The 17,284-nt window shown below is 58.1% G+C and overlaps 1 protein-coding gene across 7 annotated transcripts in view; it reads left to right on the top strand.

The window, feature by feature from the left end:
• SHROOM2 (shroom family member 2) overlaps positions 1–17,284 on the top strand; it is a 106,091-nt gene that overhangs the window by 20,558 nt on the left and 68,249 nt on the right. The window contains exons 1-2 of one of the 7 annotated variants that reach the window (XM_036235690.1): positions 13,036–13,106; positions 13,613–13,714. The exons of 2 other annotated variants lie outside the window; for them this stretch is intronic. In XM_036235690.1, the coding sequence (XP_036091583.1) occupies positions 13,628–13,714 (87 nt within the window). In that variant the 5' untranslated portion in view covers positions 13,036–13,106; positions 13,613–13,627. Of the gene's footprint in view, positions 1–2,232; positions 2,890–5,711; positions 5,888–6,913; positions 7,628–13,035; positions 13,107–13,148; positions 13,715–17,284 lie in introns of those variants that run through there. 4 more of the 7 variants (XM_036235692.1, XM_036235693.1, XM_036235694.1 and 1 more) reach the window with 4 other exon arrangements.

The raw sequence follows: 17,284 nt of genomic DNA, 5'->3' as shown, positions 1-17,284 counted from the left end.
AAGGGCTCCAGTCCCGCGGGGTCAGGGACACCGAGCCAGTGCAGGTATCCGGCATCGGCCTTCGCGGACCAACGCCCGGGAACCGGAGAGCCCGTGCAGGTCTCTGGGCGCGCAGGCAGGCCCGGTGGTCGGGAAGCCCTTGGCTCGGGAGTGGGCAGGTGGGTCGGGACCGGGCCCAGGTGGGGCGGTGTGCTCGCCCTAGCCAGCCGGAACAGCCCGCAGGAGCTGAGGATCAGTGTGTGGCAGGGGCGTGAGTCCCAGGCTCCGCTGCTTGCTCGCTGGGCGCTTCGCTGTGCCCGGCGCCCGGGGGCCGTGCTCGCCGCTCGGCCAGCGTTCTCCAGGCCACCTGGCCGGCCGATCCTCCAGGCATTCTCCCTGGTCAAGGTCAAGACGTCGAAGACTTGCTGTCTCTTCTTTTGTGTCTCGGCCGTAGTGGAAATCTTCCTCCTCCCGGGTCATGCCAGGGCGAGGACTTACGCGCCCCGGTTTCTGAGCAGAAGGTGGCCAGATGCGAGGGTTCTCACGTGACCTTGCACTTGCGAGGAGGGACGGGACTGGCCAGGATCAAAGGGCGTGTTTTCCTGCTGCTTGTGAACACGGCTTCTGGTGTTCTGGCAGCGACAAAGCGAAAGCATTTCTTGCTTTGTTTACTACACAGTGACACGTCTGAGAAAAACCGCCACGTCCCGGAGAGCCTCGGCCGCCACTGGTCGCTGCCTGTGTGCGCCTGGGAGTTGGTTGTCACTTTGTAACAGAGGGACCCGCGCCGGGAGTGGGGGGAGGGGCGTCTGGTGCCGCGGCTTCTCGTTGCCCCACGGCGCGGGGACGCGGTCCTGAGCCCGGCTTTCCTGTCGATAGCGAACTACGGTCTCTCCAAGACCGAGAAGTCCACCCCCGTCCGACACGCGCCTCCCACGTGATCGAGGTGTTTCAGAACATTCGGGGATGTTCGACTTGCTGGCTAGTTTCGCCGAGAGCTCTCGCGGATCCCCGTGTGTGCGTTTGGTCTCCCCTCACCCGCGGACCTCGTCGTTACCGATGTCATCACCGTAAGCACTTAGTGACGAGGACATTTGGCTCCGAAGGATACTCGCAACGAAGCTGTCCACACGCACATTCAGACGCGGTCTGCCGGCGATCAGAGCAGAGAACCGGAGAGGAGCAGAGGTGTCTCTGGATGCAAGAAACCACAGCATGAACCCCCACCCTCAGCGGAGAAGGGCAGGGAACGGTCGGCCACGGCCAGCTGGGCGGGAAGTCTGGATGCGGGGGGCGAGGGGGGCTGCCTTCCCTCCCCGCTTGGATCTGCTGCCTCCTGCACGGTGGCTTTGCTTGGCAGGCACGTTGTCCCCACGGGACAGTCCCACTGCAGACACCCGGTCTGCCGGCTGCGTGGAGAACCCCTGCCCCGGAGCCAGCAGTGTATTTGGGGACTGTGGTCCCTTCAGAGGGTTTCTTTCGTGCTGTGTGCCCTGGTGATTGGGAACAGGGCAGGGGAAACGAGACACTCGTGGGAACACCTGTAAGGAACAGATGGGCTCCTTCAAGAGGAAGCAGTGCTGGCAGACCAACATGGGCGAGCTGGGCACGAGGCGTGGGCCCCGGACGGCGCTCGGCGGCCGTTCTGCCGAGCAGGGTGTACAGGAGGGGCTCCGAGGCTGCTTGGGGAAGTGCATGCAGCCGCCAATGCATACAGTAGGGGCTCCGAGGATGCTCGGGGAAGTGCACGGCAGCCGCCAATGCATACAGTAGGGGCTCCGAGGATGCTCAGCGAAGTGCATGCAGCCAGCAATGCATACAGTAGGAGCTCCGAGGATGCTCGGGGAAGTGCATGCAGCCGGCAATGCATACAGTAGGAGCTCCGAGGATGCTCGGCGACGTGCATGCAGCCGCCAATGCATACAGTAGGGGCTCCGAGGATGCTCGGCGACGTGCATGCAGCCGCCAATGCATACAGTAGGGGCTCCGAGGCTGCTCGGCGACGTGCATGCAGCCGCCAATGCATACAGTAGGAGCTCCGAGGATGCTCGGCGAAGTGCATGCAGCCGCCAATGCATACAGTAGGGGCTCCGAGGATGCTCGGCGACGTGCATGCAGCCGCCAATGCATACAGTAGGAGCTCCGAGGCTGCTCGGCGAAGTGCATGCAGCCGCCAATGCATACAGTAGGGGCTCCGAGGATGCTCGGGGAAGTGCACGGCAGCCGCCAATGCATACAGTAGGAGCTCCGAGGATGCTCGGGGAAGTGCACGGCAGCCGCCAATGCATACAGTAGGAGCTCCGAGGATGCTCGGCGACGTGCATGCAGCCGGCAATGCATACAGTAGGAGCTCCGAGGATGCTCGGCGACGTGCATGCAGCCGGCAATGCATACAGTAGGGGCTCCGAGGCTGCTCAGTGAAGTGCACGGCAGCCGCCAATGCATACAGTAGGAGCTCCGAGGATGCTCGGGGAAGTGCATGCAGCCGGCAATGCATACAGTAGGAGCTCCGAGGATGCTCGGCGACGTGCATGCAGCTGGCAATCCGTCCCGAGTTCCTAAAGCACAGATGGGTAGCTCCGCATTTGTCGTCAGGTGCTGCAGGCTCTTGGAACTCTAACCCGAGGAGACCCACGGAGGGTAGCTGTGAGCTCTGCGGCTCCCTCCTCCGACGCTGCTCAGCAGGCCCCGGGGCGCCCCTCGCCAGTAGGCCCCCGGGCGCCCCTCGCCAGCCCGCTTTCCTCCACCGTCTGCTCGTACAGCTCTTGCCACTTCCTCTGTCGGCTGGGTTACCATCCATCCATTTTCCCCTGCCCGACGGGTCTCGTTTCTTCACGTTACACCTCTTCCTTTTCTACGTGTTTCGTCCGCAGACCGCGATGACCTCTTATGGCAAGAAGGGACTTCCAGGTACGCACCCGGGGGGGACGCAGAAAGCAGCAAGGTCCAGGGAGGTAACGGGCGCTCCCTGGGGCGCCAGAGCTGCTTTACCGCCTGGTGACGTCTCACCGAACGGACAGATGCCTGAAAGGCCTGTGGGGGGGCTTTTTCTTTTAAGGGAATTTATGTGACCGGTACAAGCTTATCAAATGATTTCAGAAGAATCAGAAACGAGTCAAAATAAATGCAGACTTGTTTCCTTCGCGTCTCTGACGTGGTATTTTTTTCCACTTGGAAATCTGTGGGCCGGCACTATACAGTTCTAAGGCGACTTTCTGTTTTTGTGGGTTTTTTTTAGATCTTATTTTTTAGAGACATTTCAGGTCTACCCTAGAAGCGTGAGGAAGGTACAGGTACTTTGCCCCCCTGCAACAGCCTGTCGCGTTATCAGAATCACTCACGCCAGCGGCACGTTTGCTGCCGAGGAGGAGCCTATCTGGCGTCACTCACCGGGGTCTCCCTGCCCTAAACACCGCCTGCTCTGCATTCATCGCTTCCAGTGACCAACAGCCTTTTTCCCCATAGTTCGTTCCCTTTTTCACAATATCCTAAACTCGGAATCGTACAGCGTGGAGCCGTGTTTCCTACGGGCTGCTTTCACTTAACGGGCGTTAAGGTTCCTCCATGTCTTTTCGTGCCTTGGGAATACACGTTTCTTCCTTCCTTCCTTCTTCTTCCTTCCTTCCTCCCTCTCTTCCTCCCTCCCTTCCCCCCTTCCTCCCTTCCCCCTTCCTCCCTTCCCCCTTCCTCCCTTCCCCCCTTCCTCCCTTCCCTCCCTCCCCCTCCCTCCCTCCCTCCCTTCCCTCCCTTCCCTTCCTTCCTTCCTTCCTCCCTCCCTTCCTTCCTTCCCTTCCTTCCTCCTTCCTTCCTTCCCCCCTTCCTCCCTTCCCTCCCTCCCCCTCCCTCCCTCCCTCCCTTCCCTCCCTTCCCTTCCTTCCTTCCTCCCTCCCTCCCTCCCTTCCCTTCCTTCCTCCTTCCTTCCTTCCCCCCTTCCTCCCTTCCCTCCCTTCCCCTCCCTCCCTCCCTCCCTTCCCTCCCTTCCCTTCCTTCCTCCCTCCCTCCCTCCCTTCCTTCCTTCCCTTCCTTCCCTTCCTTTCCTTCCTTCCTTCTCCAGTGAAAACATGTGATTGTCATGTTTTCTGCGGCGCAGAAAGTTGTTGCTACCTATGGAATGAAGTTTCGATTTTTTCAATAAGTGATTTTTTGCGCCCCCCCCCCCCGGTCCCCCCTCTTTGCTGCTCTCCTGCCTGGACTTCCGAGCAGCTTCTCTCCTGCCCGGACTGCCGAGCAGCTTCTCTCCCCAGACGGTCCTGCACGACGTCCCTAGAGATCGTCACCCGTGTAATAACGTCACCCAAAGGAGGAGGGGAGCTGTGCCGTCTGTTTGCCGATGGCTCTTCCGCCACGTCCTCTCCTCCGCGGGTTTATCCAGCAGCTGCTCTTCGTCTGGCGTCTTCCACGCGGTCCTTCCCTCGGGGACCTTCTCCTGCTGTGCGTTCAGCCCTGTCCGGTTCCTGGGTCCCCCCCCAGGCGCTCCGCCGTCTCTGCAGCCTCGTCCCGGCTCCCCGCCCTGGAGCCGTTTCGGGAGAGCTTGGGACAGGCATCATCTCGGGAAGGGAAGGGCGCCCAGGACGGGGCCTGCGAGGCTGGCGTGGGGACAGGCCGGCATGCAGAGGTGGCCACGCGCTTGGGGCCGACTGGGTTTCCCGCCGCAGGGCCCGGCGAGGCCGGGAGGAAGGCGGCGTTGGCAAGGGGCGTTGCGGGACCTGGTTCCTGCTGTGCACGAAGAATCGAGAGGCGCCGTCAGGGCGCGCGCCGCCAGCTCCTCACGGCCGCCTCTGTTCACCCCGATTGCTTCCAACGCCCAGAGTCTCACAGAGCGCGTAACGTCGCTACGGAAAGGAGGCTTCGTCCTGTTCGCCCTGGAAACAGCTCGCCGATTTGGGGAAAACACAGTACCCGTATTTACTGCAAATGTGCAGACATACTGTTTTCCTTTCGAAACCGGGAGTCGGGAAACCGACCTCGAAACGCCGCTCTCTTCTGGACACTCGACTTCAGGTTAAACACAGGGCACGTGTCGCGGTTGCTTGGAGCAGCGGGGGAAGGGGGCAGTGTGAGTCTCCAAGGGCGGGTGCGCACGTGGCGAGCGACTTCTGGGGCCTCGTCCGCCCGTCTGCCTCCTCGCCCTCGGGCCCAGCGCCTTCTCCCCGCTGCTAGTTTATCTTGACCCCCGTGACAGACGTGGCCACAGCCAGCCTCGGCGCGCTCCTCTGGGGCAGGGGGTGCCAAGCCGCCTTCCGGAATCTGCGGTGCCTGAATTCCCATCTGAAAAACTCACCGGGTTCGGGGGACAGTCTCCCCTCCTCGTGAGGCCCCGCATGGATAAAGGACCGCAAACTCGTTAATAAGACAAAAATTCACCGGTTTTGAGCGTGGCATTCGGTGGCTGTCAGGGCTTTTGGTGTAGTGTGTTCGCCACCGCAGTCCAGGTGTGGGACGTGCGGGTCACCGCAGGCAGGGACTTCGTGCCCGCGAAGCCGTCACCCCCGTTCCCGCCCCAGCCCGGGCGAGCACACATCTCTGTCCCTATGGGCCTGCGTGTTTCGTATCAACGACATTTTCTCCTGCCCGGCTGGATGATCTGTGTGGGTGATTCTGTCTCCTGTGGGCTCCCCGGGAGGTGGCTGGGTGAGGGACGGAGCGGGAGGGGCACGTCACTTAAGTCCTCAGGCATCAATTCCATCCGTAAGCAGGGATCTTTTTTTTTTTTTTTAAATAGGATTGCGAGGAAAACCTAATAAGCCAAATATTTGAAAAATGTGTTTCATGTCGTGTCCCTCTGACCTCAGGAAGTAACTCGGCATTCTTGTAGTGTGGAGAAAAGTCCAGGCTTCGTCGCGCTGACAAACGGACAGGGCCTGGGAGAGACGGACGTGTGAAAAAAAAAAATGCCGTTTCCATGGAGGTGAGCTTCCGGGGTCTGTGCCCCAGCGGACGGCACCCCCAGACGGCATTCCTTGTCCCGTGTGCCTCACTTTTCCTCCTGCAGTGGAGCCGGCACATGGGGCTCAGACGCCGCCCCCTGGGGTCCCAGTGAAGCGCGTCCCCCACGTCCTTTGCGGCCTGCTGGGGTGCCTTCCACAGAGTCTGCAGTTGAGCCTCTCAGCCTAGGACGGTGGGTGAGGCTGGTCCTGTGGTCTGGATCAGGCCATTAGTGACAGCCGGAATTGGGTGGCCCCAGAACTGCCTTGGGTGGCCGCAGAACCCCCTTAGGAAGCAGGAGCGTTGAGTGAGGCGGGACTTCAGGACCACACTTGGCTGGAACCGCCTCTTGCCGACCCCCCGGGACAGCTGAAAACTACTTCTTCAAATGCCTGCTGTGACTGTCTTACCGTCTGCAGGCCTCTTAGGGAGTGAGGGGAATTTCAGACCCCACAACGTCAAGATAAAGTGTTGACTGCTGAGGAAGAAGAAGTCGTTTGGGTCATTTGCGTGAAATTTATCTAGATTAGCGAGCAAGTCACGGTAGATCCTTTCGTGCCTTAAAAATTCATAGCAAGTCCAGGGCAGAGCGAAGCCCTCGAGAGTCCGGCCAAAAGGGAACTCAGATCCTCAGCAAAATTTTAAGGCACCTTCTTCACGCCTCAGTTTAACTTGGGAAACGTTTTCACACGCTGGGCAGAGAGGGCTGGCACTTCGTCCAGAGCCAGCCACGACCACGCAGAGAGTCGTCCTCCACGCAGGGAAGAGCACAGCCCCGCACGACCCCGTGAGAGGCCTGCGTGCGTTGAAACGCCGGCGTCCTTGTCTTGACTGAAATTTCAGCAGGCGGCTCTTGCCGTTGAGGTAGACAGTTGAGCAGCATCGGGTTACGCCGAGTATGAATTATTTCTGTCACTTCCCAGTTGGCACGCCGGGCTCCAGCAGCCTGTGTGTGTGTGTGTGTGTGTGTGTGTGTGTGCGTGCGTGTGTGTGCGTGCGCGCGTGCTGTGTGGTTCGGCCGCAAAGCACACACAGTGGTCGCTCACCTTCCTCATTACCCATGTTCCCCTGGAGTCTGGCCAGAAAAGAAACTTTGTTAATCTGCATTGTGCTGAGGTTCACGAGCTTGTCCCCGTCCCGTGACCCTCCAGCAAACAGACGCCCTGTGTGCCTCGTAACTGCTCAGAGCCCCGGCGCCGGGCCCGAGAAAGCCCAGCGAGAGGGTGCACGCTGGATTCCTATCTGAAATTCTTGGGAGGAGGATCTGTTAGAAAGCAAACGCTTTTACCTCGCGGTGAGAATCTGCACCTGCTCATTTCATAGTTGCCACGTGGAGGCAGATTCAGAATTGCGTGACGTTCTTCGGGCCGGAGTGGCTTCTGCAGCAATTCCCGCTGCCGTTCGAGGGGACGGGGGGGGCAAGTGCGTACGATTTAACGCGAAGTCGGATGTGCAGCAGAGGGAGAGAAAAGAGGATATCAGAGCACGTCAAGGAATGTCTTTTAGTTGTGGAATATGGGTCATTTATCTCCACCCCCCAACTTCTTCATATTTTTACCTAATTTAAAACTTCCGTAATGAGTACACTTATTTTTAAGAAAGCACGTGAATCTTGTGTACAACTTGCTTTGCAAACCTTGGTTTTTCTGAGTAGGGTTAGTCGACTGAAAGATTTGTTTCTCTTTTTAAAAATTCTCCGGCTCTTTTAACGGCAGCGGATATGGTAAGATAACAGGCTTGCAAAGGTTTTTATAATGCATAAAATATAGTATATGATCGTATGTGCCTTCCGGTGGTGTTTAAGGGCACCTCCCTTTGGCTAATGTAAAAAACGATGGAAACCTGGGCCATCTTGAATTCCCTGGAAGGGAAACGGAGCCGACAGAGGAGACGCTGGGGTGCGGGGAGCGGATAGTAAGAACAATAGCTTTTTATTGTTCGGCCCGCTGTGTGCCAGGCTCACGATGCCCACTGCATCGTCCCTCACCCCGAGGGCCAGGCTTGGAGTAGCCTTTTTTTTTTTTTTGGCTCAAGGTCACACTGCGGAGCAAGAGGCAGAAACGGTCGAGTCTGGCATTGCCGGACGCTCTTCGGCCGTTCCTCGGTTCTGCACGGAAACGGTGGTGGGGAGTCCGCCGTGGCGGGCCCAGGGCTGACGCGTTCACGTCCGCGCGCGCGGTGCCGAGCGGCGAGGGTGCCCCGCCTGGCACAGCACCCGGCGACTCCTTTACTGCGGGTTCGGCGCTGCGAAGGTCTCATGCGTGACTTCCCGAGTTTCCTTTCTGTCGGTGCTCGTTAAAGCAGTGTAAAAACCGACAGAGTCTGGACCTTTTCCCTCGTAACGTGCTGTTCTACTTGATGACTGATAACGTCTTTATGTAAAGTAATTCCTGAAGGTCCGTGTGGGATTTGGAGCGATTTCTGCGGAAGACCCTTCATGGTTTTTTCCTTTCAAGCAGGGCTGGCGTGCGCCTGTGCTAGGGGCCTCGGGAGGGAGTGTCTGTCCTGTCCTGTCTCCCGGTCCCTCCCTACCCCGTTCCTACCCCCTCTCCCGGGCGTGGGGAGCGGTCCGCCTGGGAAGGAAAAAGAGGAAAGGAAAAAGGATGGCTGGGGTGCCGTCCACCTGGCAGGGCTCGTGATCCAGTGTGCTGTGATGACAGGTGGCCCTTTGTCCCCACTCGTGAGGAACACTGGGGGTCCCTAGGGTCTCCTGGACAGTCCGGAGAGAGAGCTGGTAGTTCACGGGGCTGGTTTTGCATGGCCTGAACACACACACATTGTTGTCTTTAATAAAGCTTTTAAATTAGACTCTTTTTAACACACAGAGTCGTTTCAGCTGGCCCAGAGTCCCGCACCCCCAGGCCGCGCTTCCCTTCCGTTAGATGTTACTGTAGAACATTTGTTTCCATTGACGCACCAACGTGGATACATGGTTGCCAGTCAGAGGCCACACTTTATCTAGGTTTTCTTCGTCTTCCTGTCGTCCTTTTCTGTTCCAGGATGCCACCCCGGATCCCCCCGAGTCCTCCTGTCACCAGAGGCTCCTCCGGCCGGGACAGGTTCTCAGGCTGCCCTTGTTTTTGAGGGCTCTGTCTGTGTTAAGCAAGACTGGGCGGGTTTTGTGGGCTGCCCCATTGTCGGGGTGCGCTTGACATTTTTCTCGTGGTGAGACCGGGACCTTGGGTTTTGGGGAGGAAGATCACACAGAAAGTACCGTTCTCCTCACACGTGATGTGCTTTTCACTTTGATTTTCCAAGCTTTCTTAACTCTAGGAATTAAGGTTTTTTTCAAAACTCCAGTGCTTTGGAAATTTTCCATTGATAACTCTTACTTAGAAGAGAAAACCAATGAGTTTCGTTTGGAAACTTTTGGCAAAGGAACTTAAAAAATTGGGGGGGGCTGTTAACAGACTGAATTGTGCGACCCCCGCCCTGCCCCAATTTCACATGGTAGAGTCTTAACTTCCAGGCCCTCAGAATGTGAGTGTTTGGAGACAGGCCCTTAAAGAGAGGGTTCAGTCGAAGCGGCCCTGAGCCAACCTGAGTGGTGGTCTTACGGGGAGAGACGCCAGGGCTGGGAGACAGGCAGCCGTCCGCAAGCGAGCGAGCCCGCGGGCCGAACCAGCCCTGCCGCAGGCTCGGTCTCGAACTTCAGGCTTACGGAACTGAGGAAAAATAAACTTCTGTTTAGGCCGCCCTGTGTGTGTGTGGCGGAATTCGTCACAGCGGCTGGAGCGGACTAGGACGGATGCTGCGTTTTTTTGGGGGCATTTGTAGAGATCAGCGTCTCGGACAGGAAGGCCTGCTAAGTACGTCCTACGCATATGTTATTCTGTGCCCTTCTGTACCCTAAAAACAAACATTTTCGGTTTCAAAGCAGTGCTCGAAACTCCCTGGTGAACGGGTCTGCGGCCGTGGTGCCTGTGTGCCAGCCTTGCGGAGTTGTGTCTTGTCACGTCGGAGTGTGTCACGCCGGCTTCACAGGCGCACGGGGTTCTTGAGCGTGGGACCTGGCAGGCGACGGTCACGTTTAAGGTTTGGCCGGCCACATGCTGCCGTGGCTTCAAAGTGGCCACAGAGCATGTGGGCGTGAGCGGGCGCGGCCGTGTGCCCGTCGGTCCTTACGGAGCCGGGCGACAGCCGGGCCTGCAGCCCCGTGGAGTCTCCCGACCCGTGGCCCGCTGTGAAAGTATACGCGGCCCTTACTGTTCCCTGCCGCCTTTTTTGGTTTTTTTTTGGTTTTCGTTTCTGTTTCTTTGCTCTTCTAGGAGAGCCCATCTCTAGGGGAGTCTCATTCGTCCACCTGCTGAGGAGCGATCAGCTGCCCAGTGTGTCGGGCCGCTCACTGGGCGGCGCCGTCTTGCTGAAGACCGTGGGGGCGGGGGGTGTTCCCCGACGCCGTGATGCTGAGCGAGGCGCGGGCCGGGGCAGTTGGGCGGGCGCTGTTCTGCTCCCCGAGCCTGCCGAAGGAGGGGCTTCGAATGTGCAGGGGAGTCGTCTCAAGCGAGCATAGCATCCCCTTCCGCCACGGTTCAGAAAAGAAAGTTCTTGAAAACAAAGGCTGTCATTGTCTGCAGTCATGGGGAGAGATGGATGTGTGTGTGTGTGTGTGTGTGTGTGTGTGTGTGGAAGCTTCCGGAGTCCAAGGGCTCAGAGCCCAGGGGTGGACCTCGCCTGGCCACAGCCCTTGCCATCACTCTGCAGTACAGGGCTGGACCTCGCCCGGCCACAGCCCTCGCTGTCACTCTGCTTTGTGCCTCGCTGTCCCTCCTGAGCCCTGGCCTCGCCCTCCGCAGCGGTCAGCCCTGCCTCGGGGGTGGCAGAGTCTCATGCCTGCCACAGCAGCCCCTGCTCCACGCCGGGTCCCACCTCAGGCAGAGGGACGGCAGCGGGCTGCGCCTGGACCCTGCCTCAGCCCTCTGCCGGAGGGACGCTGCCCTGGCCTTGTCCTCGCTGCCGTGGACCTCGGCTCGCCGTTCTCCCGCCCACGCAAGCTCTGCTGCCCCCCTCTGCCCCGCCCTTGTGCCCCACAAACATGTCCCATCTTTCCCGTGGCTTCCCCGTTGCCCTGATCTCCTCCAGGTGAGGTGAGCATGTCGGAGAGCCCAGCTCCCCGCAGGTGACTCCGCTGCTCCAGGGGTTGCAATGGCCTCTCTCCTTCACGGGCTCTTAAAAATCATCCTTCTTGGCGAAAAGTGCCCACCTGCCCGCCTCCAGGCAGCCCGCGTCACCGTGGCCGGGGCCTCCGCGTTGCCCTCAGCCCCGCGGACTCGCCAGGCGGCCTCCGGCGCTCCGGCTCTCGGCACGGTCCCCACGAGAACCGGCTGCCCCCGGAGCATGCCACTCGTCACCCATCCTTTAACACGCACCCCCGAGATCCACCGTCCCCAGACGTCCTCTGCGATTTCCAGCGGGAGGCCATCGTGTGGGCCGATGTTTATTCCAACATACACGTGGCTCCGCGGGGGACCCTGGGCTGCCCGTGTGGCGTCCATGTTCTTCGGGTGAACCCACCTAGTACCCACCCCGCTGGGGCTGTGCCGGGCTTCGGGGCGGGCCGGACGGGTCCAGTGGGAGCCCTCTTCATCGTGCCGTTTGGACTGGGCACGTGTTCTTGTTCTGACCAGTGAGGGAACTCCGGGGTGTGCTTCTGGCCCCTCGTGGAGCTGAGCAGGGCGGAGGAACCTGGGTCCCCGGGGGACAGCGAGGACCCCGAGTCAGGTGCCCTGACCCCTTTTAAGTGAGATAGGATACATTTCCTGTGTCTCTGGGCCTCTTAGAGCTGGCCCAGTGGGATGTGGGGAGACGGGGCTATTGGGGTCCTGTTTGTCACCAGTCATGGTTTCAGGGCTGGTGGAGGTCTCCATCCTGCGCTGCACCCCAGCCCCCCACTTCTGGTCGGTGATAGTCTACATTCGCTTCAGGGGGCTGGTTCCCGGTTTTCAGGCTCGCTTCTTGGGTCAATCAATCACCTTACCATTCTCCGCATCAACACACAGGTTCTAGCCTTTCAGAAATGGCTCAAATCTCGGGCACACTGAGGAGGCTGAGGTATCCGAGCCTTGGTTTAGCCTCCCATCCAGGCGAGTAGGACCCTCTGCACACCCCTTGGCAGAGGAAGGCCTGACCTGGGACCCCACAGACTCAGACTGGCCCTGCGCTCGGCTGGGGGCCTCCTGTGTCTCGTGTTCACGGTTTGTCCGGGAGCTCTGAACCCGTCTAGGAAACCCTCATTGGAAAAATCCTTAAAGTTCTGCTCATAGGGATTTTCAGATACAATGTATTGACTGAGTTGTGTCTCAAAAAGCGAACGACGTGCACGTACCTTTCTTAAAAGCACAGCGGTGGTCAGCTTACAACTCAGGGGTGCGCTAAGGTGAGTGCAGTTTATGCCTTGCCTCCATTTTTAGCTTTTTTGTTTGTTTGTTTGTTTGTTTGTTTTTTAAAGGGTATTTTGAAAACTTCACTTGCTTTGGCCTCCTCGTGGTCCTGCTTCATCCTTCCCCCGGGAATTCACCGTCTTGAACACAGACTGGGCGTCTGCGCGGCCTCAGATCCCACGCCTGGCCGGCGTGTGGTTGGCGTCAGCCTCCCAGAAAACTCGCTGTTTTCCCACAGTCACTTCGTAGCGGTTTATGTCAGCGGAGGGCCGCGGCTCCTGCGAGGATGCGGCTCCGGCTTTCCTGTCGTTCCGTGTTTGGCACACTCGAGGACAGCGAGGGTTCGGCGATGGGGGCGGCGTCTTAGAGACGAGATCTGGACTTTAGGACACATAACTTCCTGCTTTTAAAAGGGGCGTTATCTGCCCGAATAATCACCTTTGATCCGTTGGGTTTTCTCATCTTGGTTTTTTAAGGCTATGAACTGTTTTTATTCTGTGCTTTTCTTGGCTTCACCTCAGTCTCCGCAAGACCAGACAAATCTTGTCGGATAAGCCCGGCAAACCAGGCCGATAGCATTCAGACCCAATGGGAAGATTGAGATGCTGACATTGTTGGACGTCCATGGATGGCCCTTCCTTGGCTGGGCTTTGTTTTTATTACAAGATTGTGCTCAGGGAGTGACATTGACTTTAGGGGCTTTTAGGGCACGATTTGTCCAGCCCGATCTGCTGGACAAATCATGGGGTTTCATAAACAGCATTCTGCTGTGGTGGACGAGGGGCCTAGAGGAATAATTAGGTCGAAGTTGTTATCGGCAGAGTAAGTGATCGACGTAAGTGTCCTACAGTCTGTGGGGCCCGTGCTGGCCAGGCCCAGAGCGAATGTCGGCGAGGGTTTATTTTGCCCAGTGTGCTTGCCCTCTCTTGCAGTTGTGGAGTTTGCATTTTGCCGTCACGCCTGAATGCTCGGGCTGAGCTGTGTGCCGAGTTCCTGCTGTACACAGCACTCAGCAACAGCCTCTCGGGCTGTTGGCTCATCCCCATCTGCAGTGCTGGCTGATTCTTCCTGAGGATTTTTTTTCCTGTTTGATTTATCCATGTCCTAATGAAATTATCTTTAAAAAAAAAATCATTTCTCTTTTAATGCTTCACATCCAAAGCTACATTTCTCCTGTGGGGCCCAGGAAAGTGGTAGAAGGAGGAATATATTTTGGATTTGCACAGCTTACGTGTGAGGGGGTTCAGAGCCTTCTGCAGTCCGTGCAAGGCTGAGGTATATCACATTGTACAGAAGGGGGCAAGTAACTGTCTGCTTTTGCAAAACAGGTGGACACAAAGGAGATGCTCTGGATACACTGTGTCTATTTTGGTGGCGGAGTTTTGGGGAGAGAGATTTCCGCCCCTCACAGCCCGGGAGAGCTTAAGAAGGTAACAAGCGGCTCTGACGTTTGTGATATGAGCACCCAGGACCCCCAGGCGTTCACTGTCCCTCCCATACTTGGTGGGTGTCTTGGGCGTGGGCCCCTCCTGGTGCACAGTAGCTCGACAGCCCGTGTTGGCTCATCCCCATCTGCAGCATACGGGGAGGGGCCTGCTTGCATCGACCGAGGCCCCCGCCACCGTTGGGCCTGCTCTCTGATCTCCCACACGTGTGGCTCTGCTAAGAAGCGTTGCTTGCTCAGCCCCCCACCCCCCACCTTTGTGTCCCCAGGTTCTGTGGGGGATGTTTTCATGAGGAAATGCAGTTCGTTTGGTTACTTTTTCTGTTACTGCTTACCTGGTGGGGAGGGTAGAGAACTCTGAACTCAGATAGGGCTTGTCAGCTAGACCTTAGTTCTTAAGTAATTCCCTGCAGCTTCAGGATTTTGCAGAATTGAAACTCCTGTCTGGGAGGTCTACAGATGACTGAATCTCATGGGATTTGGGGGCTCCTTGTGACATGCAGTTGCTAGCTGCAAGATAGATTTGGGCGATACAGCCTTTCTCTCCTACTGTGTAATTTTTTTTAATGGTTCTTAAATTTACAAAAATTTGCAAATCATGTCAAGTGCCTCACACGTGCAATTGGTCACTGGTTTTGATTATGGCGGAAGTAAAATGACAAAGGACTGCTCCGTTACGCAAGTTATGGTATGTCACGCATATGATTATTCTGAGAATATCTGAGTGCTGACCCTCTGCCAGGCTGGCGAGGGGAGGGCTTCCAGGAGGAGGAGTCGGGTCCGCTCTGGATGTGACACCCCACAGCAATCTTACCTCGTACGTGGTGTCCCGAACGCAGCAGTATGCCGCTGTTTCAGAATTTACAATTGTATGTTCACCCTAAGTTGTTTCCGTTTTTAGTAGCCAGCCCAGAGTGAGACAGGACAAACTTTTATCAGCCTCAAAGAATTGTTCATTTAAAAACCACCCTTTGAATCATATTCTCAGATGAACACATGGCTGAAAATCTTACTGAAAACAGATGTTGCTGTTTTGGTGAGGACGGAGGGACCAGTACATCTAGTCCCCAGGGGTTTGTATTTAAGTTAATTACACAAACGCACATCGTTGATACGCGTGTCCAGCTGTCAGTTACTGGAACGTACCTGCTTGTGATGGGAACAGTGCCTTTGCCCGTGATGATGAGAGCGGCAGTGGGAGCTTCACGGCGCCCCGTGTGCTGCCTTTGATCGCCCGTGATTTTTTTTTCCCGTGGGCTGAGTTGCTAACAGCCTCCCCAGTGTCCGTGGGAGTCAGTGCCAGGCGGCGTCCGTGCAGCTTGGTAGAGTCGCTTTTGTAATATTTTTAAAAGTGGCTTCAGATTACAGAGGGCGCGAGTTAGCGGCCTGCCGACGGGCTGCTGTGTGAGAATCGTCACCTCGAAAAGGCGTGTTCTGGACGCCGGTTGGCGCTTGGCTCTGCGGCTCGCTTTCCCCTTGGGCACAGCACCCCGATTTCCTCATGAAAACGACCTCCCACGGTCGGCAAGCCGGGGGTGGGGGGGAGGGCCCCCACCTTGCTTGTCACTGCGACCGTCTAAGGGTTAGCCAACTTCCTTTGCTTCCTGCGCCGTGTGGAGCCCTGGGGGCCTCATGAGCCCCTTTGCCAGTCTCTGTCATTAAGCTCGGAGGTAATTGCAGAGTCCCATGCGGCAGCGTGCACGGAGAAGGAGACATCGCACGTATTGTTTGATTCCAATAAAGTGACCGTCTCAGTAAAGTGGTTGTCGTCTTTTTGCTGGTGGAGGTTCTCGCTTTCCATTTGTAAAAAAATGAATAAGACGAATGAAACGTTTGTAAGGGGCAAAAAAGCAAAGTTCGGTATCGTGAGGTACGGCCGTAGAGAGGCCGCGCAGCCTGCGCTCGGTTCCCACGAGGCCCCTGCACCTCGCAAGGCGCTGGCGCGGGGTCCCGGCGGGCCGCGGGCGCCACAAGCGCCCTCGCGCGGCCGCGTCGAAGCCGCACCGGCTTCTCTCCTGCCCCAACCGCTCTTGACTCCTGGCCTCTCCTCCCGTAATCGTATGGTTTCGTGACTTTCACATAAACGGATCATACGGGGTGCCACCTTCGGGGGCCGGCCGTCGTCCCTCTGCGTGGTCCTCGGGAATCCGTCCGGGTGGCGTGAGGGCCAGGCGTTCACGTCGTTGCCGAGCGGTGGCCCTTGCTCCGCTCCCTTCGAAGGAGTGAGGGGCCGGTGTTTTGCGTCCCAAACTCCGGGGACTTCGGTCTCGGCACGGAGAAGCAGAGAGGGAGGCGGGTGTGGAGCGCAGTCGGGTCAGCGTCCCGACCGGCCGGCCCGCGCCCTGGCCTGGCCACGGCCGTCTTGCTGCCTTCCCGCTGGGTTCCCCCTCCCTGTCCAGAACGTCCCCAGCCCCGTGGGTCCCACGGTCCCCATCTCCTGGTGAGCGGCCGCGGAACGTGCTGTGCTCTGTTCAAAACTTCATTCCGTAGTAAACACTAGCTCAGTTGTTGACTGCTTAGCCTGGACTTTAACTTGGAGCTGATGAGCCTCTCTCATCCCTCCAGCATCGAGTTTTGAACGAACAGGAGCTCTCGGCATTAGAGAAGAGGCCTGTCATGGCCTCATTCTGTCCCTTTAAGGAGCCCGACTCCAGGAGGAAGGCCTGCTCGCGGAGGGCGGTGCCCGGTGAAGTCCATGGCGGTGTGTCGGAAGGCGGGCTGGACGACCAGCCGGCTGAGCCATTTAGACCCTTGGGGGGAGCTTAGTGTCTGTGAAGACGCTACGTGATCATCTGCAGAGACCCGACAGCGCCTTCAGCTGAAGCTCCGAGGAATTAGAACCTTCCGTGAACTAGACTCCTTGTTTCCGTTCTCCGCTCGGAGGCGGGATCCTGCACCCTGCTCTGTGCTTTGACAAGTCCCGCGGGTACCCAAGGCACGCCCTTCTGAGGCCCAGCGCGCGGGGTTGTCCTGCCGAGGCCCATCTCCATCCTTGCTGGTTTCTCGTGGCCGCCCCTCGGGGTTTCCGCTGGAGCTGGGTCTGCCGAAAGCTTTCGTTCCCTCCCGGTCTCTATTGCGACACACGTCACACACCTTATTTGCGCAAAAGCTGCGTGAATTGCGCTTCCCAGACTGTTGGATTAGACCTGCAGTTAAAACGCCGCTCGTGGAATTGAAATTGCGAGGTTTTAAAGCTGAAAGTGATGTTAATTAAGAACAGTCGTGAGAGCACCGGTGACTCTGTGCGGCAGAAAACTGAGGTGCAGGGGGGCACCCAGTGGCTTGGCCTTCGGTGTGGGTTCGTATCTCTGGGGGAGACTGAGGATGTATTCTCTCTCTCCAGCCCTTGGCACCCAGCCCGGGAGTCCTCGACAGCGCAGGGTGGAGTCCTGACGCCGGCCTCGCGCTGAGACCCCCTCCCAGCCCGTGCTCACAGACCTGCAGCACCAGCTCGTGAAGGAGGCCTCGTCCTCCCTGCTGATGCATCAGCACCCGCGGGGGGCCAGGACTCCGGATGCAGGCGGCCAGCGGAAGGGGTGTGGCAGAGCCCCCCGCG

This window comes from Rousettus aegyptiacus, unplaced genomic scaffold (genome assembly GCF_014176215.1).
Source record: "Rousettus aegyptiacus isolate mRouAeg1 unplaced genomic scaffold, mRouAeg1.p scaffold_m13_p_19, whole genome shotgun sequence".
In the NCBI taxonomy this organism is placed as follows: domain Eukaryota; kingdom Metazoa; phylum Chordata; class Mammalia; order Chiroptera; family Pteropodidae; genus Rousettus; species Rousettus aegyptiacus.
The sequence above is the reverse complement of the archived record's forward strand: the minus strand, read 5'-3'. Positions and strand labels throughout refer to the sequence as shown.